General features: G+C 46.0%; 1 protein-coding gene across 4 annotated transcripts in view; it reads left to right on the forward strand.

Moving 5' to 3' along the window:
- HEG1 (heart development protein with EGF like domains 1) overlaps window positions 1–21,618 on the forward strand; it is a 92,631-nt gene that overhangs the window by 13,966 nt on the left and 57,047 nt on the right. For all 4 annotated transcript variants that reach the window (XM_027583397.2, XM_027583395.2, XM_027583394.2 and 1 more), the window contains exons 2-3: window positions 14,332–14,619; window positions 16,264–16,545. In XM_027583397.2, the coding sequence (XP_027439198.1) occupies window positions 14,406–14,619; window positions 16,264–16,545 (496 nt within the window). In that variant the 5' untranslated portion in view covers window positions 14,332–14,405. The remainder of the gene's footprint in view (window positions 1–14,331; window positions 14,620–16,263; window positions 16,546–21,618) is intronic.

The raw sequence follows: 21,618 nt of genomic DNA on the forward strand, positions 1-21,618 counted from the left end.
ATTATTATTCCAAGTGGGCGGGGCTTCACCGAGCGCGCAGATGCAGGCGGAAGAGTAGCAAGTAGGGGAGGAGGTAGAGAGCGGGAGAACATTCTAGGAAATCTCGCTGGCCGCTTTTCAGTCCCCCATCTCTGTCCTGTCAGCGGCCTCTCGTCTGGGTGACTAGCTCTTTCATCTGCTCTCCCTCCCACCAAGTGGGATGTTCTTCAGAGGCCTGCCCTTGACCTTCCACCTGCAACTCGGTTTAACACCTCCCAGGAGCCAGTCTCTCCTAAGGGACATAGAAATATGACCACATAAATTAATAGTTGTATAACATGATAACACAGTAGTCGAGAGGGAGCGAGTTCTTGGGGGAAGGCTTCTTGGAAGTGGTGTTCTCTGAGCTGGTTGTGAGAAATGAGTCAGATTTTGCCAGAAACCCAAGTGACAGGGAGGGCATTTAGGTAGGGAAGACATAGAGTGGCTTCACCTGTTTTCTCTGAGGGGCTGATTCCCACAACTGCCTTTCTTCTCTTCAGATATCCAGGTCAGTGCCTTCAGCCACCTGCCAAACATGTACACATTTATCATGCTTCACTTGCAACACAACAGATAACAGTTATAAATGCACACATGTCACCCCTTCCTCCCGGAGAACCTGTCCTCCCTTTGCTTGTTTATGGTCCCGTTGATTTCCCCGTCACACGTTCAGAACCTCGACCAGCAGCCTTGTCTTACGGCTTTTCCTTACTCACATGTGATCACCACCAACTCTTCCCTCCCTCCCTTGCTTTCTTCTATTGAATCCTGTCGGTACACTTAATTCCTTTTGGACAGTGTGCCCCATAGGCTGCCAAGATGTAATATCACCATTTGGGTCCTGAAACTGCAGTTTGGATCCAGGTGTCCTTAGGGAGATGCCCCAGAAGCCCACCTGAGGAGCCCTGCCTGTGTCTCTCTGGCTTTCCCTTTCAGAACATGTTGCCATTTCTCTGTAGCTCTTTGTCTTCATCTTGCGCTTTCCTTTCTTATCTTTCATTCTTTTTTTATTTCTGGGTTTTGGGTTTTTTGTTGTTGTTGTTTTTTAGGTTCTTTAGATTGGCCTTTGGAGTCAGACAGACCTGGGCTGGGGTCCCAGTGTATTATTTGCTCTGGAATCTTGGGCCATCTACTTGATCTCTCTACACCTCAGTTTCCTTATCAACAAAATGGGGTAGTAATGGCGCTTACCTGCCAGGGTTGGGGTGAGGATCGACTGGGACAGTCTATGTGAAATGCCTGGCAGTGCTAGCATGGGCTGCTGTGCCCATCGTCATCGTCGTCATTGTCATCATCATCTTTGTCATCATCGTCGTCATCGTCATCATCGTCGTCATCGTCATCATCATTGTAATGACCCTGCTTTGGTCATCAATCTCCCTAACTTTAATCTCTTTCCCTCTCTAAGTTTCTCCCTTCCCTTTTGTTTTATTTCTCTCTTCTGCCTTCTACCTTCCTTCTCCCTCTATTTCATCTCTTTCCTAACTAGCTGTGGCATACAACTGATTTAAAAGCTATTGGTTATATTTGAATTGAGTGTCAAGTTTCCCAATCTTAACTGTAAAAGCCTGTTAGTAAACTTTTAATTTATGTCCTCAAATAGGTTTTATTTATGCACCGCCACGGGCTCCCATGGGGCCAGGGGCGAGAGCACCCCGCTCTGGGACAGGCGGTGACAGCCTTGTCCTGCTCTCTCCCCCTGCTCCGCTCAGCAGGCCCTTTGTGCTGCGGCATCATTCCACTGTGTACATCTTCTAACACTGTAAACTTTCCAGACAAATGATGTTTCTCTGATTGCCTTAGAGTCCCAGGCCCCGTCACACAGGGCTGCAGAACAAAGTAAGGGCAGAACTTAGCAGAAGTCAGGTGGCCACGCACAGCGAGTGTGAAGGCCCAGGGCCACATCTCATTTTGTCCTCCTGCCGGCCTCCCGCCCGCCTCCCTCTTCCTCCTCGGAACCAGGATGTTTTTCCTTGCCTTTTTATTGTTTCGCCAAGCTGGCAGCCCTCCTTTGGTGGAGCTCTGCCACCGAGCTTCCTCTCTGGGTGTGAGTGAATGTTAGGGTGACAACACGGGAGACAGGTCTGCTTCCCTGCCCACCCCCCACCCAGCTTCGCCTCCAGGCACCACAGGCCCCCTTCTCAAAACTGCCCCTGCTGAAGAGCCTCCTCTTCAGCCCCTGTGCTGGCTGTTTATTTTTCAGAGGATGAGAGGGGCAGAGAAAACAAGCACCAGATAGATAGCTGTGCCCAGGAACAAGATAGCACCCCCCCCCCCCCCCCCCCCCCCCACCGAGAGACAGAGAGCCTTTTTGTTTACTTATTTAATTGAATGGGAATCTTCTGACCTGATCCCGGGGCTTTTTCTCAAGGCTTTTTTTTTTTTTTTTTTTTTTTAAGCCTATAGAATTATTTTTAAAGCAAGGAGGACAAGGTCACATCAGAGTCCTTCATCTTCCTCTCCTGCCTGGGTTGGCCTGCTTCCAACTCCTTAGCACCCCCAGGCCACCTCAGAGGAGATTCTGTTCCTGGAAGCCTGACCCCAAACTCAGGGGCTCCAGGCCAGCCCCACTCTGGGTCGCGGCTCAGTCCCACGAGCCTGCCTTGCTCCTCCAAGGAGGATGCTCAGCTAGACAAAAGCCCGCTCTCACGGGGAGGGGAGGATAAAGCGCCCTGTACATTTTATACTTTTCATTACTAGAGGCTGTTCCAGGGGGATCTGTTTTTAAAAATCAGATCATTGGGCCTCAGGTCTAAACACTTCTTAATGTGTATAGCTTTTCTTAGGGTTGCTCCTTTCAGGGCAAGAGCAAGGAAGGAAATGAAACTCCCCGAGAGCCCTGCACAGTCCCCAATCGAGGGCTGCCTTTTGTTCACACAAACTCATTTGGCTCCTAAACGTCCTCCACCCAGAATCATTACATCCGCAGCAGTGTTTCAAAACACAGCCCAGGGCAGCTGAGCTGAGTAGGCGGCTGCCCTCTGGTGAGATCGAGCCGCCTTCCCTCCATGCCCCCAAGGTTCCTGCCTGCCCCCAAATCTCCCACCTGCTGGCCATCCGGCAGGAAATCCCCCTCAGGTGCTGGATTCCTGGGGTGAAGGCAGTGATGTGGAGAGAAAGTGCAGCTCTGGAAGGGAGGATGGGAATCTGGCCCCAGCCCTGCGCCTTCCAAACCCCCAGGGCACCTTCTCCACCCAGCGGGGCCACTTCTCACGCCTCAGGGCCATCGGCATCAGCATCATTCAGCTCTCTTGGGAGCGATAGACCCCTTGAGGCAGATTCCACAGTGTCTTGTGTGTGGTTGATGCTCAGTAAATACCTTTTTTCTTACTGTGGTAAAATATACATAACATGGAAGTTGCCATTTTTCACCGTTTTGAAGTGTACACATTCTTGGCATTGAGTACTTTCAGTGTTGTACTTCTACCGCCACCACCCCTTTCTGTTTCATTATCCCAAATAGGAGCTCATTGGGTCAGGACTCCCCATGCTTCCGTCGCCCCAGCCCGTGCAAACCTCTACTCTGCCTTCTGTCTCTATGACTTTACCTCTTGCAGGCACCTCATATAAGTGGACCATATAATATTCTCTTGTGACTGGCTTATCTCACCTAGCATGATGCCTTCGAGGTTCATTCATGTAGCAGGTGTCAGAATCTCCCCCCTTTTTAAGGCCGAGTAACATCCCGTTGTATGTATTAGCCCATTTGGCTTATCCATTCCTCCATCAGTGGACACTTGGGTATCTTCCACCTTTGGGCTCTTGTGAATAATGCTGCAGTGAACACGGCTGTCCAAACATCTGTTTGGTTGCTTGCTTTCAGTTCTTTTGTGTGGCCCTAGCAGTGGAATTGCTGGATGATATGGTAATCCTATGTGTAAGTTTTTAAGGAGTGGCTAAACCATTTTCTGCAGTGGCTGTACCGTTTTCTATTCCCACCAGCAATGCACGAAGGTTCCAATTTCTCTAAATTCTCACCAACACTTCCCTTTTTCTTTTTCTTTTTTTTTTTCTTGATAATAGCCATCCTCATCAGTATGAAAGTAAACTTTTTTTTTTAATTTATAAATTAATACTGGCTGTATTGTGGACTTGGAACTGTTCCTGCCCCTCTTGGGCCCTGTGCCTGTCATCTGAGGTCAGACTAGTTGGTTGCTATGATCCCTAAGGGCAGGGGTCACTTTCAGAGAGGGATGGGGGCACCAAAGTCAACCCCGGCAATTTCCCAACTTTGGCCAGAATGAATGATGCAAAGCACTGCGGATGCTAGCTAGCGAAGCAGGCTGCATGCCACATGCCACAAATTAGTTTGGGAAGAGTTGGCTGAGCTTCTCTCTTCTCTGTCCTCATTGGTTTCATTTGGGTGTGGTTAACTAGCAAAGACCCCAGAAAGAAAGCGCAGGGCTCTTGTCTCCACCCTGCCACTTAGTTCTGGGTTACTCTGGGCAGGTGACCTCAGCACTGGGTCTTAGCCTTCTCTTCCTAAAATGGGGCAAGAATTCCTATCTTGCCAGCCACTCAGAATGTCAGGATCTAACAGGATAATTTAGCCCCCCTGAAATTATCCTGTAAAAAAAAGTGCTTCCCAGATTGTAAACATGTGGTCTGCCAGGCGACTCTCAGGGAAGTCCTGGGGGCTTTGGTTGACTTATCCCTGGCCTTTCACCCTCTCTGCAGGCCTGCTCGAGCCTCTCTGCTGTGTCCTGGCATTCATCGCCTTCCTGGCTACTACTTCTAATTCATCCTAGCCTTCCCTGTCTCTGTCTCCTTCACAGACTCTTCTTCTCCCTCTGATCCAAGGTTCCCCTTAATTCTGTCTTTCATACCCCATCTTCCCATCCTTCCCTCTGATAGTCCCAAATTTTTAACCGCCCGTCAGACATTTCCACTTGGAAGTGATAACGTCACCCCTAACTTCATATTTTGAAAACAGGCTTTTCTTGTCCCTCAAACTCATTCTCCATTATGCCTCCACTCTTTCTTTATTATTCTTTTCATCACCCATGAAAATTATCTCTGAGAAGCTGATGTAGAGGTCTTCTTGCTCAGTCTTCCTGCTATAATCAAACCACGTCCGTCAGATTCCGCAGCCCATGTGATGCACACTGTCGCTCCTCTTAGGGAGGAGCCGGGCAGCGCTGAGGGGCTTGCGGCAGGAGTTTGAAGACGAAGGGACATCATACTGACCGGCACCTTAAAGCCCCATGTCACGGAATAAGCTGGGATGTGATGGAATGAAACCTGGGTTCAGATTGTGTCTCTCTGCCATCGAGCGCGTGACCTTGAACACCCACTTAACCTTTTTGCCCCTCAGTGTCCCTCGGTGTCATGATACCCACTTGACCAGCTGTCATTCTCATTAAATGAGATAAATGCCTGTAAAAACACTTAGCATGTGGTAAGCACTGAATAGATGTTTGTGAAATCTGAATCTAAATGGAGGGAAATGAAAATCAAGGGAGGCTGCTTTCACTCTGTGACATAGGGCCTGCAGGAGCGGGGGATGGTGCCGTGTGGGAGCGAGCTGGGCCCTCTGGGAGGAAATCGCCTCTTTGCATGACACAGCATACACCCGGTACCCACCCACTCCACGGCTCAGAAACAATGCAAGTTGAAAACCCCCAAATCATGGGGTGGGTGGTGAGGAGTTGACTCTGTAGCAGCCGCTAATTAGGAAATCCTCCTCCTGTGCTGTGCTAGCATCCCTGATGTTGGTCCACAAACAGATGTTTTGGAACGTTAAGACACTACAGAAGTGGAAGTTGTCAACTTGGGGGGAAAAAAAAAACAGTCAAAGCAATGAAAGTCTCTTGTTAATTGAATAGCCATTTGTAGTACAAGGGAAAGGGATGGCCTGACCCAGGGGGTGGAGTGCAGAGGGAAGGATGGTACCTCCAGCTCAAAAGATACCCAGGGAACTGGGACATCTCAACTCCAGTGTGAGTCTGGTTGGTGTGGCTCAGTTGCCGTGGCATGTGAGTGGGGTGTGAGCAATCGCCTCTGGCTCTCTGGGGAGAGGGATGAGTGAGGTGAGAGGTGCCAGCCTCCGCTGAGCCCCAGGGTGTCCCCTCCCACCTCAGAGGCTGCCTCTGAGCATCTGGTAGGGCACAGTCTCTTCTCCTCACTCTCCGTCTGGCCCAGACTCTGAAGCCTGAGCCATCCCTTCTTTCCATTTCTCCAGGGCCATTTCTCTTCTGCACTAAGCGTCAGAGCAGGTTCCTGGATAGCTTCCCCTGCATGTGGTAGGTGACTCCTGTCCACTTTACTCTGAATTTCTCTCCCACTCGGGGTTTACACCTGTGCTGAATAGGGAGCCACACCGAAAACAAAATTCAACCATAGTAGCCCTCAACAACTCAGGGCTTCTGAAAGGATTCATCCTTGGGCCTCGATAAATATTTGAACATTTGACCCATTGTTGTCCCCAAGCTACCGCATGGAATCACATAAAGCACTTGTATGTCCACAATCAGAAGAGACCTCGGCATGGCAGAGCGGGGGGGGCCTGGCGGGCTGTGTGGTTGGTAAACCCCTTTCTGAAGAATAGTTCATAGGCAGTAAGAGAAGTGGAGGGACATCCAGAGCTAAACGGGACAGTGGGATATTGTTCTTCTGGAACCCTGGACCAGTGACATTGGGTGACATTGGGGGCTTGTCATGCCAGAGGTGGGCCCGGCTCTCACCCAGGGCTCCCCCAGCCTCTCCCTGCACTTGCTAGGAGAGCGTCACAGAGCAAAGCCAGAGCGAGGCCCCAGGCTGCAGAGAGCTCACCTTGGTCCTTTCACTGGAGGGTTTTCACCTCTGCTGCCACCTCAGCTGCCCAGAGAAGGATTGGGGGATTGAGACGTACCTGCCAAGGTCATCTCCAAATCTATTTGTTTAAACTTGAGTGAGATCCCCCGAGCAGCTGTCATGGATGCGGCACGCACGGCGTACCAGGTCCTCTTGAAAGCTCTCCCCTGTGTGTACTGTGTCACAGCCCGGGGAAGCAGGTGCTGTCAGTACCCCCGTTACAGATGAAGACGCCGAGGCACAGAGGAATTCTGTGTCTTGCCTAAGGTCACCCGGCATGTACGCGGTAGAACCAGAAGTCTAACACCGGCAGCCTGACTTCAGCCACGGTCTGTGCCTTACCCACTGCTTCTCTTTTGAAGCACTGAATTTCTAGATCCAGGCAGGGAGCTGGAGGCAGGCTCGTTTCCTTTTAGACAACAGGACCCTCCCGTAGAGAACACAGATTCACAAGGCATGGGGAAAGCGAGCAACTTTTTAGTGTTGCCTCCTGTGTTCCTTCAGGAAGAAAGGGAGACATCCCCAGGTGAAGAGGGACCCTACAGGTAGGCGTTTCTCATCAGTCCAGGCAGGTGGCTGTGGCACCTGCGACTGAGGGGAGGAGGGGAGAGGTGGCATCCCAAGCCCACAAGTCTCTAAGGTCAACAGGGCCAGCAACTGTGGTGCTGGGTGGCTAGGTACCCCGAGGCTGGGTGGTCAGTCCTTCAGCAGGGTAGTCCAGTCCACTCACGTGCGGATGTTTCAGAAATGGCTGGATTCTGAGCAAGTTGCAGGAGCTACCTTTATATTGGAAGTCCACCGGCTTTACCTGTCTCCAAGAGCAGGTTGAGGGACCAAGGAGAGCCCATTATAAGGTGGTTTCCAGACCTGGAGTCCTTTTACCAAGATACCAACCTTTTTGTGGTGGTGGTGGTGGTTCTTTTTCCTAGGAGATGCATTTTTTAAACATATTTTTAATAACATAAGATCATATGGTAAAAGCCATTTTTTAATTTATATTTCCACTTAAAGTACAGGGCAAGCATAGTACATATCTGTAACTGTATCAGTAATATATTTTGACCATCCCTTTAAAATTTTGTTGTCTCATAATTAAGTTAACCAACTTCCTATTGCAGAAATTTAGGTTGTTTCCAATATTCACTGTTATAAACAGTGCTGTGGTAAACTTCCCCTGTGCCTGAAACTTTCCGCACATCCTTAATAATTTCCTTGGGATTAATTTCCAGAAATGGAATTCCTGGGTAGAAATATATGCCTATTTTTAAGGCTTTTGCAGTGGATTGCTAAATTTCTCACCAGAGAGAATGTGCCAGTTACATTCTTACCAGTGCTGTGTGGGAGTGCCTTCTATGCCCGCAATGACACGGCATCTTATCATTTTTTGAGTCTTTGCCAATTCGATAGGCAAAAATAAATATACAAAAAGTTTAAAAAGTCTTTTCTAGTTTGGATTTGGATTTTCTTTCTTTCCAACAATACTGTCATGTATTTACTCCAATTATACATTTTCTTTTGTGAATCACATATTCTTGTTCTTTGTCTGTGAGATGTCCATCTTAGGAATTTGAAAAACTTCTTTGTGTATTAAGAATGCCAAACTTTTATTATGCACTGCAGACATTTACCCTGGCTTGTTATCCAACGTCTTTAAATTTAAATTTTTATTTTTTATCAAACTCATACATAGTTTAAAGAGCAAATATGTTTTATAAGGCTATTATAAAAATCCTGATCACTCTTTCCATTACCATTTTCTGCTTCCCAGAATCAACCACTTTCAACCCCTATAACAGATTCTTTTAGTAATCCTGTCCATATCTCTAAATAACATGCTTATATTGCTATTTACTGAGTTGTCATTTTGGTTTTCGGCAATATTTATTGGTTTCTCTCAATGGAAATCTCATCTTGAAAGCTCTACAAGTTGGAAGTGATACGCCCTCTTTCTATTCTTTCAGGTCAGTTTGAGGAACATGAAAAGGCATTTTTGACACAATTTAAAGTCACTTTTCAATCCAACATGATTCTGATTATCCCCTCCTGACTTATGTGCTATTATTCTCCAGGATTTGCTCTACCTTGTTTTATTAATCCCACAAATGAGAAATTTTATACATTCAGTGTTGCATTGGACTTATGTACACATTTACCATTTCCTTTGTTCATTATATCTTCTTGCCTCTTCTTGCCTCTGGCTTTCATCTAGCATTGTTTTTCTTCTGCTTGAAATAAATTCTCCATAATTTCCTTTAGTGGAGGTGGTTGATAAACTGAAATTTACTGAAAATGTTTCTATTTTGAAAGCTAGTCTGAAGATATTTTTCAAAGATAGTTTTACTGAGTGTACAATTCTAGTTTTTCCTCTCAGCACATTGAAAATATTTATCCACTGTCTTTTGGCTTCCGTTGTTGCTGTTTAAAAATCAGCTGTTAGTCTAGTTATCCTCTTCTGTAGATGATTTGTCATTCCCCCCCCCCGCTCTGTTTTGTGTTTTTTTTGTTTTGTTTTTTGTTTTTTAAGTAGGGCTCCATATCTAGCGTGGAGCCCAACATGGGGCTTGAACTCACAACCCTGAGATCAAGACCTAAGGTGAGATCAAGAGTCGGACACTTAACGGACTGAGCCACCCACATGCCCCTCCCCTCTGGTTGTTTTTAAGACATACTTTTGTCTGTGGTTTTCTGCAGTTTGACTATGATGTGGGTTTATATTTTTGTTTTATTTAGTCTCCTAAGGATTTGTTGGGCTTCCTTGGTTTACTTGATTCATATTTATCCATTCTGGAAAATTCTTAGCCATTACCTTTTTGAATATTGCTATTTCTCTCTTCTCCACCAAGAACTCCAGTTATATATATGTTAGACTTTCTCACTCTATCTTCCTTGTCTCTTCATCTCTTTTTCGTATTTTCTTTTTATATCATCTGGGCATTCTCTCATGATCTGTCTTGTAATTATTAGTTCTTTTTCAGTCGTATTGAATCTGTTGAGTTTCCTAATTTCAGTTATTATAATTTATTCATTTCTAGAATTTCCATTTAGAGTTCTTTCATATCTTTTGGCCATTATTCATAGTCTCTCTCTCATTTTCAGTTTCTTATTCCTTTTCATGTATTTTTATATACTTACATTCTTTTACTGATAATTCCAGTATTTGACGTCTTTGCTTATCTAGGTTGCTGGCTTTTGCCCATTGATGCCTTTTTTTCCTTATATATTTTGTGCCTTTTGATGGTGATTGATCTCTTATTCCTTAGAATTGTATCAATAAATGATAAAATTGGATTGAAGGTATGTTCATTTAGAGAGCATTCACATTTATTTCTGCCAAGCAGGAAACACTGTATATCAGAACCACTTTTCCTTTCCCATTAATGAGGTATATGTGTGCGCATACTTGATGTGTATTTGAGATACAATTTACATACCATAAAATTCACCCTTTTAAAGTATATAATTTAGTGGTTTTAGTATATTCACAAAGTTCAGGACCAATTTTAAAATATATCCTTGGCTTGAGGTTTAGACCACACGCATTGTGAATTCATGCTGTACACCCACGTGTGGGCTCCCTTTATGGTTTCAAATTCTTGAGTGAGATTTACTTTCCTTTACCTAAAACCAAGATCAAAAGGCCACTTTTCTCTGCTGTCCCATTCTGCAGGGCAGATTTTTTTTCTATGTGCCTTATAGATATGGTATAGCCCTGGTCCCAGCTTTATACAGGAGTTTCCTTGGGGTGCCTGGGTGGCTCAGTTGGTTAGGCATTTACCTTTGCTTCAGGTCATGATCCCAGGGTTCTGGGATCGAGCCCCACGTTGGGCTCTCTGCTCAGTGGAAAGCCTTCTTCTCCCTCTGCTGCTCCCCCTGCTTGTGTTCTCCCTTTCTGTCAAATAAATAAATAAAATCTTTAAAGAAAAAAATAAAATAGTCTTAAAAATTCAAAGAAATTAAAAAAAAAATTTCCTCTCAGACTCTCTCCTTAAGAGTTTTGTCTCCTATCTCCTATATTCTCATGGTAAATCAGAACAGAAGTTCAGGGTCACAGAAGTTGAGCAGGTGCCCCAGGGCAGCTGCCGGCTCTGGAATTAGCTCACTTCTCTGAATTCCAGCTCTTGGCTCATGTTTGGTCTTAGAAGATTTGATTCTTTACTTGCCAACTCAGCAATGCATTTAGAAATATTTTTTAAAAAATACATTATTTAGGGCGCCTGGGTGGCTCAGTTGGTTAAGCGACTGCCTTCTGCTCAGGTCATGATCCTGGAGTCCCGGGATCGAGTCCCACATCGGGCTTCCTGCTCAGCAGGGAGTCTGCTTCTCCCTCTGACCCTCTTCCCTCTCGTGCTTTCTATCTCTGATTCTCTCTCTTTCTCAAATAAATAAAATCTTTAAAAAAATACATTATTTAGCATATTTAGTTTGTAGTGGCAGGGTTATTTGGGACAGTGCAAGACTATTGTCTGCCTTTCTCTTTTGTTTATAGTGCACATTTTTTTCTTTCTTCCATCTTTAGCCAACCCTCCAGGGAGACTGTGTGGTTCAATTCTAACCACGTCTTGTCTTTATGTGGCCCTTCTGTTCCTTCCGCGGGCTGTAGTGGAATTCCTTGAGCTGACTAAGGACGTTCCCAGTTCCTTGAAGAAGGGCATGTTGCTGCTTCCTCAGAGACACAGCCATATGAGCCCGAGAGGCTCAACAACAGCCAAATCTCACACTCATCTTAAGCCTGTAATTGAGTGAAATTCATTTTCATCCTCTGCTCATGTTTACCAGCTTTAGGGTATGGGTTTTGAGTCCTTTCTACCTCTCCACAATCACTTTTATTCTGACTTCTTTTAAGAGACTAATATCTCTCATTGTGCCCGAGGAGAGAGAAAGCATCCTCAAACCCTTGCACCTTCTCTCTGGAGGCCAGCTTGCCTTGCAGCTCAAATAGGAAGAACAAAGGGAACATGCTGTATGGGTGGGTCTCTGGTCTCCGTAACCCAGGAGTCTCAAGTTAAACTTACGGACTTGGCGGCTGCCCCTGGAAACACCCCTCCATATCCCATTGCCAGCTGAATGTGGGCCTGGCCTGTCTGGGGCAGGGCTCCAGAGGAGCCCAGATGCCTGGGCAACTTCCCTCCCCCTTCAGGAAGTTTCTCTTAATTACCAGTTACAGGAAACAGAATAGGAGGCTTGAAAACAGCAATTCTCAAGGGATTTGGGGAGAAAAGGGTTCCCTTAGGAAAGTTTGTCAGAATCTCTTATGGAAGATTTTAAAATCACCCCCCCAGACCCCAATAAGTGAGCCACACTTCTGGTAGGAGGGGACCAGAGTGCGGAAATGCTGAGAACCACTGATCTAGAACTGCATTGTCCAGTATTGTAGCCATTAGCCACGGGTGGCTATTGTGCTCTTGAAATACAGCTAGAATAATACTCTGGGTTTTACAGGTGTAATACCAGAAAAAGAAGGCAAAGTATCTCAGTAATTTTTATATCAATTACATATTGAAATGCTACTGTTTTAAATATGTCAGGGTATGTAAAATATTTATTAAAATTAATTTCACCTGTAACTTTTTAAAATAAAGTTACATATGTGGCTTGCATTTGTGTCTTTATACATCTCTTAGACAGTGCTGATCTAGAAGATAACTTGTTCCTTTTGGGAAAGTGTGTGTGTATGTTGTGTGTGTGATATTTTGAGCCCAAAACGTTGGTTTAGCCTGTAGCCTCTACTGGTCAGATGGTTGGCCAACTTTGCCTGACTCATACAGATAGAGGTGACTTCATTCATTCCCACAGAGGTTTCTCAACAGTGCCCACAGCCCCTGATCCTAGGCAGAAAGGGAAATATCATTCCCAAATGAGGAAAATAAAAATAGGTTTTTAAAGGAGCCACATAATCGGCAATAACTTTAAATGGTCCTTGTCCTCAATGCTTTCTCTAGAAACTCGTTAAACTCCGTGCCCTCCAATTAGCACATGTATTTCATATTCACTGCCATATTAGTTTAGATATCTGGGGAAGTGGCTCTTAGAATGTTCTTTTGGTGTGATCTTCAGGAGCTAGCACCCCGGCAGTGGCGGGCTCCGGCTTCCAAGCCATTTCTGGGTCATGTGCACACGTTGTCAGAGTAGCAAGACAGCCTTCTTGGGTTGGACTCGGGCGTCCCACCTACCTGCTCTGACTCTGAACTCCCTGCCTTGACAAATGGCACTTGACACCACCAATGATTAACCTCTGTGCCCAGTTTCCCCACAACTTTTACAGGATCCCAACATTTTTAACCACTGTTCTCTTTGCCACCATCTTGGGCAATATGGCAGAAAATGATCACTTCAAAATATCCCTAATTTATAAATGTCAAACGACAGTCCATACAAGTAAGCACCCTTTCCTTGGCACCCCTGCACGGGACATGAGGGGAAACTGGAAGATTTCCTACAATGTGCTTTGTCCTGCCCACTGGGTACCGTTAGAGCTCAGGGACCTGGGCAGGGAGCAGGCTGCCTGGTGACTTGGGCAGGGAGCATGAACCCCTGTACCTCCTCTGCCTCCCGTGCAAAGTGGGGAGAATGAGAGCACCTACCTCAACGTTGGGCAAGATTGAACAAATGAGGGCACGTCGAGAGCTTACATCGATCAGTGTTTGGCACACACACATACATGATGGCCCTTCTTTTTTTTTTTTTTAAACAAAATGACATCATAGTCAATTCTATTTTGAAACCTGTTGTTTTAATTCAATAATACTTGTAGAATATCTTTATTTTATGTTACAACATTATTCTAATACCTCAGACCGTCCTTTCATATAGATATACTGCAACTCGTTTAATTGATCGCCTACTGCAGATTTTCAGTTTTGTTTGTTCCTTCCTTCCTTCCTTCTTCGCTATTATAAGCAATGACCTCATGAATATCAGTGCAGCTAAATTGTCCACATACTTGAGTATTTCCTTAGCATGAATAGTCAGAGAAAACAGAATCACTGCCTCAAACCTGTTTATATTCTAAGGTTTTGATAATATGGCCAAATCCTTCACAGGTGTTCCAGAATTATGCACGTCCCCACCCCCACCCGCTGCCAGCAAGAGTAGGTGTCAGGGTGGAGAGCTGCTAGCTTTTACCCTCCTACCACACAGAAAACACAGTTCACAACCTTGACACTTGGAAGTGTTTCCTTCCCTGCGCTCACACCTGACCTGCACCCCCCACGCCCCTCTCTGAGCCTGCCCAGACGCCTAAGCTTCAGATGCTCGCCCCTGAGCCCCACACCAGTCTCCTTCTAGTGGTTTTCATCATTTATTCTACTTCCTGTAAAATGCAGTCCTACCTGGTATTGTTGCTTCATAATTTCTCCCACTGCATTGTCAGAATAATTCCCGTGGGGAAAAAAAAGAAAGATGAAATTATTCGACCTGAATCCACTTCTTTATTGATACATCTGCTCCTGGCTTTTCTGAAGGTTTCCTTCTCTTTCAGAAGCCAGCAAGTTCTCACTGATCCATTTTCTTGTGTTTCAGCTGCTGAAAGAAACAGTTGGCCAGAAAGTAACACTGAATCCCACATAGAAAACGTCACCTTTGATCAGAACCAAATGGACTTTTCCACAGTGGTCTCCAAGGAGGGTGTGAGGACTCAGACCCCCAGAAAGAACCACACTTCTTCAGATGCTCCAGAAAACTTTGCTCCACAAACTGAAGCAGCAGATGCTGGAGGAAGAAACGACTCTTCCGGGAAGACAAATTTCACCATTTCCCCCATCGGGGCTGACACGGCAACAGCTCTGACTTCCCAGAGCATCACCATAGGTGAGGTGCCAGTGATGGCCCGTTTCATGCATGTATGTCCCCTCCTGGAAAACGAAGTTTCTGTGTCTCTCTCTTCCCCAGCCTGAGCCCCGGTGCCCATCCAAGGGTCCTGGGCTGTGGGTCAGACCTGTGGCTTCGACTCCCAATGTGGCACGCTGTGATTAACTGAGTGAGCAGTGTAGACCACGTGAGGGTGCAGATTTGCCTGGAGGCCTGAGCAGCCCCACGGAATTGACATTCCGTGGCCAGACTGAATCCCAGCGACACCAGTGACCATGCCACACACCACAGTCTCAGAGGTACCGGGTCTGGTCCAGTGGGCCGTACACCTGTGTCTGTGTGCACGTCGCTCCGGTGGTGGTTTCTGCGTCAACCTGCACAGCTCAGTGGCTTGGCACTTTTCGCAAAAGGTTTCAAGAGGGGCTGGGGCTAGATGGGCAAGATTTGACTGAGGAAGGGAAGACAAAGAAAACTGGCACCAATTAGGTACCTACTCCATACCAACACATCTGTTCCCTCAATTCTCACAGCAAGCCAATGAGGTCACATTATCCTCATTTTAGGAATTTGGAAACTGGAGGTAGGGAAGTTAATGAATCTGAGGTGTCTAGGTCAAACAGCTAATAGGTTTTAGAGTTGGGATTTGAGGCTCTCTGTATCTGAGCAAGGTGGGAAGGGTAGCTGAGGAGTGGGATGCACAGACCGTGTGAGGAAAGAAGAGAAGCTTGGTCTCTTTGTGGGGCGGGAAGGCCAGCAGCTTCCCATGGGGAGGGTGTTGGTCACACATGGAGGAGAGGACAGTTGTGTGGGTGGGGTTAGGGGCCGTCATGGAGGACTTTGAAAACCAGGCAGTTTAGATCTGGTGTGGTAGGAAGAGTCACCAAAGGTTTTTGAACAAGGCAGTGACATGATCAAAGCGAATTTGGGGAAGATTCAGCTGGCAGGCAGGTAGAAGACCTCTGGGATGGGAGATGGGGCAGAGTCAGGGGGACCACCCAGGCAGATGCCGGGTGCTAAGACCCATGGCCTGGTGCCCTCAGGGGCAGAGGGGAAGGGATTGGTAAAGACTCTTCACAAAGGAAAATAGATACAACTTGGTAACAGCCTAAAAGTAGAGGATGAAGCCATCAAAGATGACCCCATGGTCTCACGAGCTAGTTCCGGAAGGTCGGGTTGAGGGACTCAATTCTATAAAGAGTACAAGTGACAGTATTTTATGTTCCATTCATGAGTGATGGACAGAGAGCTTAGAACTGCACAGGATGCTGCCTGGGTGTGTTGGTCATGCAGATATTAGAAATTTTGTTTATACTGACTTCAGGTCAATTCTGAGACCAGCTTTGTGGAATGTGAGTGACGAGTCATGGTGATCAGAATCGGATCTTTAGTTCCATATCGTCTGATACTTAGCTTCATTGTGCCCCTTTTATAATAACCTGACCGCTACAAATGCTGTCTTTGTTGGGGAGATCTAAACACAGGCTTTGTCTTGGTTTGCCATCTCTCATTCAGGAGTGAATTTTTCACAGAATGAATAATTGCTCCTCATTTCTCCTCAAAGAGGTCAGAGGTGAGCCCACTACCCGTTACTCAGACATTTGGAATTCTGCTGGTGGAATTGTAATTGTTGCCATCTGCTTTCAGCTTTGGGAATGCCTCACTTGCCATCCAGCTCAAGGTCCGAAGGAAGAACTGCCCCTTCGCACACGGAGAGCACAACATCCCCGGGTTCCCTGGCGAGAGGAAAGGGGCTCCCAGAAGAAGTGACCGTGCACAGCCAAGTGGCTGCTACTTGGGTGTTAGGCCAGTCCCCTCTTCCTGCTCTGGAGGTAGGAGAAGGGAAGAGAAACGCCTCAGGACCGGCGTTCTCCTGGCTGCCTTTCTCCAGGACACCGGCTTACTCCCCTCCCTCAGAGCCCTCCTCGGGTGAGTGTCTCTATTCAGCCTCCCTCGCGGAAGCCGTCCAGAATAGAAGCAGGAGATGCGCACAGCTTGCTAGTAACATCCCTGTCACGGGGATGAGGGGGCCTGAGGGGCCTGAGGGGAAAAGACATTAAGGACAAATGTGAAGTATTTGGGGGCAGAAGTACCATCTGTACAATGTATTTAACTGCGTAAAGAGGAACTTAAGAGTTGGTCTGGTGGCTGCTCTAGGCCCTTTGTGTCCACCATCCCCTGCTTGTCCCCCCTTGGCCCACGTGCGCGCAGTGTTGTTGGTGTGTCTCCTTGCACAAGAGGCCATGCTCTGGCGTGAGTGAAATTGTGAGCGTTGTGTCATTTGATTAGGAGTTAGATTTGTGTTTCTTCATCATTGCAAAATCGTTTCTTGCAATGGCAAAGATAGCATAGATAGGCATTTTTCTAGGTATCATTAAAAAAAACAACAAACCCACAGTGCCGGTGTTTGCAAGGCTGCGGCGGTGGAGGACTCGCCTCTCGGCAGAGAGCATCTTCAGCATCTAGTCATCAGCTAAGGCCCCACACAGGCATTCCGTTCCAGCAAGCCCATTCTCAGCCCTCCAAGCCTCCGTGCTGTCTACCACGTCACCGTAGGGTATCCAGCACCCGTCTACCCAGAGGGACTGTGATCCTCCCAAGGACACAGGCTGTGTCTGTCACTTCTCTCAGGTTCCCTGCCATCCCAGAACAAGGTACAGTTGGTAAGTAATGGGGATTAGCACGTGCCCCAATATCACAAGGCTCCTCCAGCCACGGGCCAGAGAGAATGCTGGACACTCTGCCTGCCTTTTCTCTTCTCTGAGTTTTATTCAGAGTCCGTGCATGCTGTGTGTGTTTTCGTCCACATGCCTGAGGAAGCAGGACAGAGAAGGCTGGAAATATTCTTGGAAATAGAGGTTAGGTTGCTTCCTAAATTGCCATTTCCAAATTTTCATAGGTCGGGGATTTAGGGATACTTTGAAAGACCAGAGGTTTGGGTTTATGTCACCAAAGCATGAACCTGGACGTCCTTTTTGGAATGCCTATTTAAAGCAGCCAATTCCTCCTTTATGTACTCTGTATACAGTTTCTGCTGACTAGGTATGTATATAACTTATGATTCATGTTTTTGGAGATTCCTTTTAAGATTATTCTTAAACATTGGTTAGATTGGATAAAAGCTATGAGCCTATTTCTAGCTTCAAAGTTCTGTGGCTCAGTGATTTACAACCAACTTTACTAAATGGTAGAAAGGAAGCATTTTCTAGGAAGCTACACTTTCATTCTGGTCAAGGTCATTTAATATTTATAATTTAAACTCAACCCACTACTGTGGTTTGTATTTTGAAAATCAGCCTATGTTTCTAACTTTACTGGACTTGGTTCTGTTGTCACCTAGATTTTTCAACATTAAAAAAATTAGTTGGCCCTCAAGTTCCTTGAGCATTTGTCCTTTTAGAACCTTATACTTATACTTTTAGTTTTTGAAGAGTTCTGCCATATCTTTCCTACTCCTTGAATCTTTCACTGAGCATTTCTCTTCCTTTTTACTGACCTGGGTATTCTGTGCTAGGTCGAGGCCCACCTCCCTCATGTGAGGCCTGGCTAGCCAGGAGTTAGGTGCTTCCAAAAACTAGATGCTGGGGCTCAAGGTGCTGTTAAATGAGGGAATGTTAAATGACCCATATGGGTCTAGCCTGCCAGCCTGCCCCCTCCCTGCAGAGACCTGAAGTCACATGGGAAACACAGTTCTGCTTTTTCTTTTAAAGCTGGGCTAGTAACTGCTCACCTGCTAACCAGAGCTCTGGTATGCCTCCTACCCGCCCTTTTAAATCTAGATCCCGAGACCTTACTATCTCTGCCTGAGCCTGACAGTGTGAGCACTGAGAGCCGGCAGCCCTTGCCCCAGGCAGACCTGGAGGTGCCTTGCCCAGCTCACACTCCGTAGAAGGGAAGCAAAGTGGGGGGCGGGGTGGGGGGCGCCTGTTGACACTTGGACACTCCATCCACCAGTAAATGTGACCCAGCGAAAGTGCTGACACTTAGACCAGTCAGATGAGCTGTGCTCCCCTCAAAGTGAGCTTTTGCATGGCCACCGGGAGCCTGGCCTGGGGAGGATGAGGCTCCCTAGGAGAAACATGAAAGCATTAGACCAGATGATCCTAAAGATCCTTTCCAGCCCCAACCTCTGTTATTCCAAACACATCCAGCCTTGGTACTCTGTGCTCCTGTCCCTCCTCACTGTGCTACAAAGAAACAGGCATGCAGCACAACCTCATCTGAGGCCTGGCTAGCCAGGCTTTCCCTGCTCCCCAAAATAAATCATATGCCAGGAATGTATGCCTTAAAGCAGGTATAGGCCCAGACCGCTAAATCAGATTTTTAAAAAAGAGATCAGAAGCCATTTGAAATTATTTTCCTTGCTGCTTTCTATCTTTCTGTCCTTTCTGTATGTTCCGTAAGGACCATGTACTATTTGATCATTGGGGGAAAAATAAAGCAACTAACAGGGAAAAAGTTCTCTTTTGAAGGCAGAAAGAGATAAGTATATGTTGAATTGTGTGAGAATGGCTACAGTTGAGCACTAAATTTAGTCCTGAGCTTCCTGGAAACCAGGGCACAAAGGGAAACTGGGTGGGGCGTGAGACCATTGTCAGATAAAGTAAGCATACAATTTCATCCATAGGCATGAGTGTGTTGCAGGCCGTGAATTCTAAGATGACTGTTTATGTAAGGAATGCTGAGAATCGTAGTAGAAAATGCCGCCAATTGCTGTTTTGAGGGAATTGTGCTAATGTTCTTTAAAAGGCGATATTTTATATAGACTCTCAGTAGGAGCTCAGGATGTAATAATGGATCTCAACTCGTGAAAGTATTTCTATGGGTAGCTGAGCCAATGTGGTCCAGGTAAATTGCTTTGTGGTGATTTCACTTTGTAAAGGAAGAGAGGATAAATAACTCAGGAGATTGTAGCTTTAGCATATCTTTCTCAACTATCAGCTGCTTCAAGTAGATTTTTGGCAGGTTCTGGACAGCAGTCAAGCCAAGGTTGAGCATTCACTGCATGCCTGAGGTTCCAGCATTTTGTGTTGGGATTGGAGAGTGACCCATATACTTTTACCAGATGGGCGGGCATTCTTTCTACCTCCTGTTATAAAGATTAGGGAACTTGGCTTGTTTCTGCTCCCAAATGGATGGTCTTCCCATTTTTGAATGGGTGCTTCAAGGGTAGAAATGAGCAAGGGACAGCAGTTATTAAATAACCCATATTGCTGGCCCATTGATTAGAAACATGGTAAATTTCCCCCTAGATATTCAGCAGGGAGAACAGTATAAGTGGTGACTACAGATGAGTTTGACCAACCATTCTCTCCTTTTGTTAAGAGGTACCACTTGTATAGAAGTATTCACTACTTCATAGCTTTACTGTGAGGATTCAGTGAGATTATGTATATCAAGTACTTACTTAGCACAACATAGAAGGTTGTATGTAAGATACTGGCACATCGTACTTGGTCGGTAAATGGCAGCTTTTAATATTGACTGTGAGATGATGAAGCAGTGTTCCACAGAGTCTTGGTCAGGGACAACATAGCCATTGTCCTTTTGTGGTTTTCAGTGTTTGTGACTTCTGTAACTGTATTTCTGTGGCCATTGATTTGCTATACAGGTATTCAGGCTGAGTCCAATATAACTGTCACTGTACAGTGAATCGATGAAATAATGCAGTTGGCTAGGAATAAAAGTGCTTTGAAAGAGCACCCAGCAACTGATGAGGTTGTAAGTTGGCAGATTTAGATGATGACTCTAATGACATTAGGCCTGAGAAGCTAAGTGGTTAGTGAGGATTTGAGGCATATCTATATTCTGCATTCCTTTTTTTATACTAATGGATTTTTATTTGTTTGGTTTTTAAGTAAGGGTGTGTTTAAATAGGCTAGGACTCTATTTTGGGGTCCAGTCTATTTTTTTTGTTTCAATTACTAGTTGTGTGGATTGCTTGCGTCTTCATTTTGCTTTCCTTAAGGCCCAGTGAGCGGGACTGTAGGCTGTGTTCTAGGTATAGCTGGTTCCATGGTTTGTACAAGAGTAAGAGGAAACTTTGTGTTTCCTGTGCTCACTCTCTCTCTAATTATATTTGATATTTATTTGTGCTTTTGGTCACAACTGCACACAGGACTGGTCTTCAAGGGACCTTTTTTTTTTAAGATTCTATTTATTTATCTATTTGACAGAGAGAGAGAGAGATAGTGAGAGCAGGAACACAAGCAGGGGGGAGTGGGAGAGGGAGAAGCAGGCCTCCTGCTGAGCAGGGAGCTGGATACGGGGCTCGATCCCAGGACCCTGGGATCATGACCTGAGCCGAAGGCAGATGCTTAATGACTGAGCCACCCAGGCGCCCCAAGGGACCTTTTTTTTTTTAAGATTTTATTTATCCATTTTAGAGAGAGAGTGCAAGCAGGGGGAGGAGCAGAGGGAGAGGGAGAAGGAAGGGGGAAAGAATCTCAAGCAAACTCTTCACTGAGCATGGAGCCTGATGTGGGGCTCAGTCTTGTGACCCTGAGATTAGGTCCAGAACCAAAACCAAGAGTCGGGCACTCAACCGACTGAGCCACTCAGGCGCCCCTTTAAGGGACCATTTATAAATGAGAACTTAATTCTTCCCTTTCTAGGTCATAAATAACAGCTTGAAACCTTTCATTATAAAGGAATAGAGTACTTTTTATTATTTTTGGCTTAAAAAGAAAAATGTTTTTTCTTGCCTTTGGATCTTGCCGGCCATGTTTCTTCCCACTCACCATGCTTTCCTGTTTATTCCTGTTTGGAATGAGGACGTCAGTGTGCCCTTCCGGAGGCCAGTTCTCAGGGTGTCCTTTGGAGAGTCCTTTGTGGAAGAGAGCCATCAGCAAGCCACCTTACTTCTGTGGAACAGACTGCATATTTTTACCAAAATGGCCTATACATCAATTTTTGAGGTTCTTGACAATTAATCCAATGTCTGCCATCCTTTTCATCAGAAAAAGTGTTCCCTACCTGGAGTTCTTGATCTCCCAGGGGTCC

This window comes from Zalophus californianus, chromosome 1, assembly GCF_009762305.2.
Source record: "Zalophus californianus isolate mZalCal1 chromosome 1, mZalCal1.pri.v2, whole genome shotgun sequence".
NCBI lineage: Eukaryota > Metazoa > Chordata > Mammalia > Carnivora > Otariidae > Zalophus > Zalophus californianus.